The sequence below is a fragment of the Elephantulus edwardii genome, unplaced genomic scaffold (assembly GCF_000299155.1).
Source record: "Elephantulus edwardii isolate Elephantulus edwardi_28Jun2011 unplaced genomic scaffold, EleEdw1.0 scaffold00090, whole genome shotgun sequence".
In the NCBI taxonomy this organism is placed as follows: Eukaryota; Metazoa; Chordata; class Mammalia; order Macroscelidea; family Macroscelididae; genus Elephantulus; species Elephantulus edwardii.
Window position 1 is genome coordinate 4387069 of NW_006399840.1, and position 9449 is coordinate 4396517.

The 9449-nt window shown below is 38.8% G+C and overlaps 1 protein-coding gene and 1 pseudogene across 1 annotated transcript in view; one reads left to right on the forward strand and one right to left on the reverse strand.

Annotated features, from left to right (window-relative positions):
• Positions 1-278: 278 nt before the first annotated feature.
• Positions 279-742, reverse strand: LOC102870819 (annotated as a pseudogene).
• Positions 743-9327: 8585 nt separating this feature from the next.
• The window catches only part of SMYD2 (SET and MYND domain containing 2), a 172721-nt gene continuing 172599 nt past the window's right edge, over positions 9328-9449 (forward strand). Inside the window, exon 1 of the mRNA XM_006890569.1 lies at positions 9328-9431. Within this exon, the coding sequence (XP_006890631.1) occupies positions 9328-9431 (104 nt within the window). The remainder of the gene's footprint in view (positions 9432-9449) is intronic.

The following is a 9449-nucleotide window of genomic DNA, read 5'->3' on the forward strand; positions in this document are numbered from 1 at the left end:
TGCCTTCAGTGGAACTTGGACTTCTTTCTTTAATACTATTGGTTCTTAATCATATGCTACTTTGTTGAAATGGTTCAGTGTCAATCAATTCTTTTTTGGTCTAGTGGCTCTGTGTTCCTTCTATCTTCTTTGGATACTTCTTGGATCATTCAAGATTTTGCCCATAGAATAATCTTTCAGTGTTGCAACTCAAGGATTGAATTTGTTTTTCAGTTCTTTCAAAAAAGAATTTTTAATGGGAAAAAATAAGCTTTATTTCATCCAGGGTGGAGTCCGGCTCAGAAATTCAGGAACTGCTTCTTGGTGCCCACGGCCTTGGTGACCTTGAGCTCGCTGAAGCTCAGTGGCCAGCACTCGCCTACGGTGACCATGTCACCGATCTGGACATCTCTGAAGCAGGGAGACAGGTGCACGGACATATGCTTGTGATGCTTCTCGAAGTGATTGTACTTGCGGATGTAGTGGAGGTAATCTCGGTGGATGACGATGGTCCTCTGCATCTTCATCTTTGTCACCATGCTGGACAGAAGTCGCCCTCAAATGGAGACATTCCCACTGAAAAGGCATTTCTTGTCAATGTAGGTGCCCTCGATGGCCTCCTTGGGAGTCTTGAAGCCCAGACCGATGTTCTTATAATAACATAGGAGCTTCTCCTTGCCGGTTTGAACCAACAGCACTCTCTTTTTGTTCTAGAAGATAGTCGGCTGCTTCTGGTAGGCACCTCGGTCTGAATGTCCGCCATTTTTCCGGCCATTTGGAAAAAGACCAGTTCTTTCAATTTAAGAAATGCTGAATGTGTTCTTCCCTTTTCATTTTCAACTCTAGCTCCTTGTACATTTCATTATAAACTTGGTTTTGTATTCTCAAACTGCTCTCTAAAATCTTCTGTTCCACTTTTCTTACTTCAGCATTCCTTTCCACTTTTTGCTTCTTTTCATTCCAAAGCATGCTTTTGAGTCTCATCTGACATACATTTTGGTCTTTTCTTCTTTCTTGTCTTTATAATGACTTTTTTCTTTCAAAAGGGCCAAACTCGCTCAGCGTTTCTTAAGCTAAAGGAGCTAAAAACAAATTCAAGTCATGGGTGGCAATACTTAGGGACACTTTGGGTAGAATGTTAAGTGATCCAGGAAGTATTAAGAGAAGATGGAAGGAATACACAGAGTCACTGTATCAGAAGGAATTGGCTGACACAAGAATTTCATGTAATAACATATGAGCAAGAGCCAGTGGTGATGAAGATGGAAGTTCAAATTGCTCTAAAGGAATTGGCAAAAAACCAGGCTCCAGGAGTTGATGGCATACCAATTGACATATTTCAACAAACAGACACTGCCCTAGATGTGCTCACTAAGTTGTGCCAAGAAATCTGGAGGACAGTCATCTGGCCCACTGACTGGAAAAGATCGATATTTGTTCCCATTCCAAAGAAAGGTGACCCAACAGAGTGCAGGAATTATTGAACAATATCATTACTATCACATGCAAGCAAGATACTGCTGAAAATTATCCAAAAACGTTTGGAACAATATGTCAACAGAGAACTGCCAGATGTGCAGGCTGGATGTAGAAGAGGTCATGGTACTAGGGATATTATAGCTAATGTTAGATGGATCTTGGCAGAAAGCAGAGAATACCAGAAGAATATATGTGCTTCATTGACTATACAAAGGCTTTTGACTGTGTAGATCACAACAAGCTGTGGCTGACTCTGAGAAGAATGGGCATCCCAGAATATTTATTTGTGGTAATGTGAAACCTATACTTGGACCAAGAGGCAGTTGTCAGAACAGAGCAAGGAGACACTACATGGTTCAAAATCAAGAAGGGGGTCCATCAGGGATGTATTCTGTCTCCATACTTTTTCAATCTGTATGCAGAACGGATCATCTGAGACGCTGGGCTGTATGAGGAGAAAAGTGGCATCAGGATTGGTGGAAAAGTCATCAATAACCTGCATTACGTGGATGACACAACCCTGCTTGCTGAAAGTGAGGAGGACCTGAAGCACTTGCTGCAGAAGGTCAAGGACTGCAGCCTCCTATATGGATTGAAGTTCAACATCAAGAAAACAAAGATTCTCACCCCTGGGCCAATTGGCAGCATCAGTATGGATGGTGAAGAGATTGAGATAGTTAACAGCTTTAGTTTATTTGGCTGTACAATCAATACTCTTGGTAACAGCAGCCAGGAAATCAAGAGACGAATTGCATTGGGAAAGTCAGCTGTGAGGGACCTCTCAAGAGTACTGAAGAGCAACAACGTCAGACTAAGGTGCGCCTGATCCAGGCTATCGTGTTTGCAATTATGTGCTGTGCATCAGAGAGTTGGACAGTGAATAGAGATGACTGAAAGAGAATTGATGCCTTTGAGCTGTGGTGCTGGATAGGAGCATTGAATATGCCATGGACTGCTAGGAGAACAAACAGGTTTGTCCTGGAGAAAGTGAAGCCGGAGTGCTCCTTGGAGTCAAGGATTCTGAAGCTTCTTCTGACATAGTTTGGGCATGTTGCAAGGAAAGACTGGTTCTTGGAGAGGGACATCATGTTTGGTAGAGTGGAGGAGTGACGCAGGAGAGAAAGACCTTAGATGAGATGGATCGATTCTGTGACTGGAGTGGTGGGAATGAGTGCTTTTGAGATGGCTAGGTTGGCACAGAATAGAATGGCATTTAGAACTCTTGTACATAGGGTCGCTATGAGTCACAAGTGACTCAATGGCACAAAACAACAACAATAGATTGTGTCTTGAGCCTGGAAAACCTTATGCTGAGTGAAATATCTCAGTCACAAAAGGACAAATGCTACATAACACCACTGTTATAAAACAAGATTGGCATAGGGGGTTGGGGAAACTAAGAGAAAAAGGGATAAATCATGAATACTGCATTGCAACAAATGAAGGAATGGACTAATTAAAAGGAATATATGATTAGACATTATTTATATGACAACAATCCAGAAAAAGAGGTGCATAGCAAATTGGACTAGGGAAGGGGTTGGGGGTGGGGGAGGGAGGGAATTATGCAACAATGAATGAATTTTTTTTTATGTGGACTGGTGTGGGTGTAGGGAGGAAAATGTGCAACAGTGAATGAATGAGGAAAAAATATAGACTGTGTCTTTGATGTCATTCCATGACTCATCTTTCCTTTGATCATTAGTGTTCAATGCTTTCAGACTTAGATAGACTAAGAAATAGGACTGCCATCCATTTCTGAAATAACAGGCCTTTGGGTGAAAAATCCCTATGGATAATTGAAGAACATTGTTGGATGCAGTGCCAGAAGATAAGTCTTTCAGGTTAGAATACACTCAAAATCCAACAAGGGAAGAGATGTCACACGAAAGTAGAATCTATTGTAATGGTGCTGGTGGAGAAAAGTTTTCACCTGATGAAGGGGCTACATTTGCTTATGTAGCAAGACTAAAATTGAGGAGAAACAGCTACAAACATTCTTCAATAATTGGAATATGGAATGTGCTAAGAACCTAGGAAAATTTTAAGTTTTAAAAACGCATTGGACTATCTAAGGTATGACATCTTAGGCATTAGTGAGTTAATATGTTCTGGTATTGTCCCTTTTGAATCAGATAATCACATGATTTACTATGCAGAAAATGATAAATTTAAGAGGAACGGTGTAGCATTTATTGTCAAAAAGAGCATTTCAAGATCTCTCTTGAAGTATAATGCTGTGAATGATATTATTCATATGCATACAAAGAAGTCCTGTTTATACAACTATTATGCAAATACACAAACCTATCACAAAAACCAAAAATCAAGAAATTTAAAATTTCTACCAACTTTTGCAGTCTAAAATTGATTGAATATGCATTCAAGATGCATAAATGATAATTGGTAATTGGAATGCAAAAGTCTCACAATATGTTGTTAGTGTTGTTGTTGTTATTATGTGCCGTTGAGTCTCTTGCGACTCATAGCGACCCTATGTGCAACAGCCCTAAACTCTGCTCTGTCCTGTGCCAAGAGCACTGTCTCTGACACTCCCATCTCGATTATCCCAGTCACTGAATCAATCCACCTCATTAGATGGCCTTCCCCTCCTGCGCTGTCCCTCCACCCTCCCAAGCACGATGTCCTTCTCCAAGGACTGGTCTCTCCTTGCAACATGTCCAGAATATGTTAGACGGAGCCTCAGAATCCTTGCCTCCAAGGAGCCACCCGGTTTAACCCTTTCCAGGATGAATCTGTTTGTTTTCCTAGCAGTCCATGGTACCCTCAATACTCTTCCCTAGCTCTGCAGCTCAAAGGCATGAATTCTCCTTCTATCCTCCTTGGTCATTGTCCAACTCCCTGATGTATAACAAGTGATTGCAAAGACCATGGCCTGTATCAAATGCACCTTAGTCTCCAGAGAGAAACTATTGCTCTTCAGTACTTTGGAGAGGTCCCTAACAGCAGACTTTCCCATGGCAATGTGCCTTTTCATTTCCTGGCTACTTCTGCCAAGAGTGTTGACTGTGGATCGAAGAAAACTAAAGCTGTGAACAATCTCAATCTCTACACCATCCATCCTGATGCTGCCAATTGGCCCAGTGGTGAGAATCTTTGTCTTCTTGACATTGAGCTGCAATCTATATTGGAGGCTGCAGTCCTCGACCCTCTGCAGCAAGCACTTCAGGTCCTCCTCAGTTTCAGCAAGCACGGTTGTGTCATCTGCAAAACACAGATGGTTGATAGATCTTCCACCAATCTAGACTCCACATTTCTCCTCATAAAGCCCAGCCTCCCGGATAATCTGTTCTGCATAAAAGTTGAAAAGGTATGGAGCTAGGACTCATCCCTGGCGTACGCCCTTCCCAATTTTGAACCCTTGTTCTGTTCTGACGCCTGCCTCCTTGTCCAAGTATAGCTTTCACATTAACACCATCAACTGTTCTGGGGTTTCCATTCTTCTCAGAGTCAGCCACAGTTTGTTATGATCCACACAGTCAAACGCCTTTGCATAATCAATGAAACGTAGATAGACATTCCTCTGATACTTTCTGCTTTCAGCTAAGATCCATCTAACATCAGCTACAATATCCCTAGTAACACGGCCCCTTCTAAGCCCAGCCTGGACTTCTGGCAGTTCTGATGTGCTGTTTCAGTGGTTTTTGAATAATCTTCAGTAGAATCTTGCTTGCATGTGAAAGCAATGAGATTGTTCTGTAGTTTCTACACTCTGTTGGGTCACCTTTCTCTGGAATGGGAACAAATATAGAGCTCTTCCAGTCAGTTGGCCAAGTGGTTGTTCTCCAGATTTCTTGGCACAACTTGGTGAGCACGTCCAGGGCAGCAGCTGCTGGCTGAAATATAGTTGCATTTAATTTTTTTGTCACTTCATAATAGTGAAAAGAATTTTATTGATAGCTTTATCCTATTTATAACATTGATTCTAAACTTTTTTTCATATTTTAACATGCTGAACTTTGGCTATGCCTTTCAATTGTATTGAACCTTATATACAGTTTAATATCTTTGTCTTTGCATAGGCACAAATTAGTTAAAGCTAAGGACATGGTCACTACTTCAGATGAGTTTATACATTGTTAGCAATTACATATGTTGAACTCAGCTTCCACATAAAACATATTCACAAAAACTGCACTGTGATTAATACTAAGCAAAAAGTTAACGAGCATATAGAAAGACAAAAAGAGCTGTAGAGTATAAACGTATTCTTTTTTCCTTGTAGGGGCTAGGCCCAATCGCTATTTTCTTGGAAAGCACAGCAATGCAATTTAACATATTTAAGAAAAAAAATAGCAATAAGGAGATGAAACTATGTAAAGTTACTTGTACTGTGGAAAGGATTCATTACCTTCAAAATGGAACTAAAGACAGAAACCTATCAACTCCTGTAATATATATGGAATAGATTTTCTAAGTAACAAGAGGTTGATGTGATTGGTTCATATATCACACAGGACATAGTCTGATGGCAGAAACGTTTTTGTTGATACATAAAATGTTGGAACATCTTATATTTAATGGCATCTCTGAGTCAACAGAATATGAGATATGAAATAGTATAAATATGCTTATATTTTTTATAACTTTCTGGTTTCCTAAAATTGTTTTCTTTTTCATTTGTGTTGTTTTTTAACTAGTTAAAAAAATTAATCTATAAGTTGTTAATGTATAAATTAATTGGAGAAAAAGAAAAAGCAAGATCATAAGTATGATAAATTTCATCTAACATATTAAAATGTGACTTGATTGTTTTGTAAATGTATTGCATAGCAGATGTTCTGGGATCTTCTTTTAACAGCATAGAGGGAATATCATCCTCCCTATCTTATGTATTCTAAGTATCATATCATTGTCTTTTCTTGATTCATTTGTTTGTATTGATCTACCACATCTTTTTGTTACTTTTGGGAAAAGGGCTAATAAAAATAATGTTTTTGAATGTGCATGTGATTAAAAATAGTTTTATTCTAGATGATAGTTTAGCTGGATATAAAATTCCAAGATAAAAATAATTTGCCCTCAGAATCTTTAAGATTTGTTTTCACTGTCTTCTGACTTCTAGTATTGCTAATTCAAATGTTGACATGTTATCAGTGGGGAAGAGGAGCCCTAGTGGCACAGTTGTTAAGTATTCAGCTGTTACTGAATGATCAACATTTTCAACCCACTAGCAACTCTGTAGGAGATGTCATGCCCTGCTTCCATAAAGATTACAGCCTTGAAGGAATTGAGAAAAGCTAATAAAACTTTGGGGGTTCTATAAGACAAATCTATTCTGTACAATAGGTTCCCTATGAGTCAGGCTTTACTCAGTGGCAATAGATTTGGGTTGGTTGTTTTTTTTTCTTATATATGTCAAGATTTTCTCTCCCAAGGCTAATATTTTATGGTAATATTTACTCATGTAGATCTATTTTTCTCTAATACGCTAGGTTCTCAATCAGTTCTTTTAATCAGTAATGGAAAATATTTATTAACTATTCCTCTAGTGATATGCACACCTTTCCCTTGGTTAATGCTTTCCAAAACTCCTATTGTTTAAATATAGGAATTCCTGATCTGATCCTCTACTTTTAAACACTTTTCCATTCCCCACCTTTGTTAAGTTATTCTGTTATTCAAGGTTTACACTATTCTATTTTCACTTCCTTTATTTTTCTTTTTTATGTCATATTTTAAGTATTCTTTATCTTCTCTAAATGTTCTTGCATACTAACATGTTACTGTATCATGGATACAATGACTTCACTTACACTTTTAAAGCATTTCTCCCCAACAGTTTTCTTCTCTGGACTTGGTATCTATTCTTTCCAATTTTCTTTTTGTTGTTATTATTTCTCTGTCTTCTTTATAAAACATTTTTTTCAAATAAGTGTTAATCTTCATATTTTAAAATAGGAAACTAAATTGCTGATTGAAATCTCACAACTTTCAATCAGCAAGGTGATTTTACTTGGCTATTTCATTGCTGGATCCTTACTTATCAATCTTTTTAGGTCTATTCTTAGGATAGTCAAATTTCTTAGAGGAGAGACTTCAAATCTCTTGACATAAAGGATAAAAAACTGAAGAGTTTTTTGAGTGTGGTAATGAGGTCACAAGTGATGTAGGTTTTAACTTGATCATCCTAATTTTAGAAAGCTACCCCTATGTTTAGACATGCCCGTCCAGTTCCTTCTCCCCCTGCAGAAAACTCTGGATTCACATTTCTAGAAAATAAATCTCTAGTTTGATAGGACCACTGCTGTTTTGCTAGACCACAAAGGACCCCTTAAGATTGAGTGGAAGGAAGGGAGACTGCTGGAACACTTTGAGTGAGGTATAAAAGTCAGTTCTGGAAGGGAAAAGCCAAGGCTTTCTGGTTTCCCATTCAGATACTTTTGGGGAGAAAACTGCTATTTCACTAGCCACGTGGGGCCACTTAATCTCAAGCAGAAGACAGTGGGACAGCTGAGTTGCTCAAGTGAGGAAGAGAAGCCAGTTCTGGAAGGTAAAAACCAAGGCTTCCTGGTTTTTCCATTCAGGAACATTGGGGGGATCACTATTATTGGGCCCTTGGCCCTGCAGGCCTCAAGCCAACAAAGGAACACAATTATACAAGTCCTTCACAAAACATTCCCATACTGTTGGTCACTATATAGTTAAAGTGACATGACATCTACTAAAAAAAAGACTCACATATTGTCAAGAAAGTAGTCGTCTGCCTCAGTTATCATGAAAATACAAAATAACCCTTCACCTAAAAAAGAAGGCCCAATGAATACTCCAGATATAGAGAACAAGAAGAAATATGTAGAGGTGGAGTTGTTTGAAGAGCTACAGAAGAAGATGTAAATAATTGAAGAAACAATGAAGATAGCAAATACCCCAGATATAACAGTCCAAAAGAAATATATTAATGAGGATAAACTTGAACAGCTATGGAAGAAATTGCAAAAAATGGAAGAAAGAATTGATACTATAGGTAAAGAGGTACAAGAACTTTTAAAAAATCATCACGAGACAGAGAGGGTACAGCAAACACAGTACTGGAAATAACAGAAAAGTATGAAAATGCAATCAGGATATTAATACTGAAATGGCAGAAGTGTCCAACATACTGGTAGGACAAAAAGTAGAAATGAAGAGAGTCAATGAGGTGGAAGACAAGAGTCTCACTAAAAACATAGTAGGATAAAATTCAGAGAAGAGACACAAAAAAAATGAAGGGGGGGGGAACGACCACATTAGAATCATGTGGGATGATAGCAAATGGAATAACATATGTATGATTAAAATTTCAGAACAGGGGAGTGACAGGGAAATCACTGAGAAAATTGTGGAAGAACTACCAGACGAAAACTTGCCAGGTATTTTGAAGAACAGGAAATCCACATTCACGGAGCACAGGAAACACCAAAAAACTAGACTCAAAAAGAAAACATCAAGATACCATAGTCAAATTCTCCAAATTTAAAGATAAAAATATAATTCTGAAAACAAAGAATCATCTACAAAGGGAAAACAATTAGATTGAGTTCTGATTTCTCAGCAGAGACCATGCAAGCTGGACGGCAATGGAGACCTATACAGAAAGTTGAAAGAAAACAATTGCCAGCCAAGGATCCTATACCCAGGAAAGCTCTCCATCAAACATGAAAGAGAAATTAGAGACTTTGCAGAAAAGAAGGAATTTAAAGAATTTGTGAAAACAAAACCAAAACTACAAGAAATTTTAAGTGAAGTCCTTCACAAGAAGATGCCAAAGGAAGTGTATGGACCATAGTAACCAGAAACAAAAGAAAAAGAAACAGCTAAGTATCAAAAGTAAAACCTGGCTGGTCAGTGCACTCAGCCTCTTCTGCCATGGCCGCGCTTACTCGTAATCCGCAGTTCCAGAAGCTGCAGCAGTGGCACCAAGAGCACGGCTCCGAGCTCAGCCTGCGCCACCTCTTCGACTCGGACAAGGAGCGCTTCAACCGCTTCAG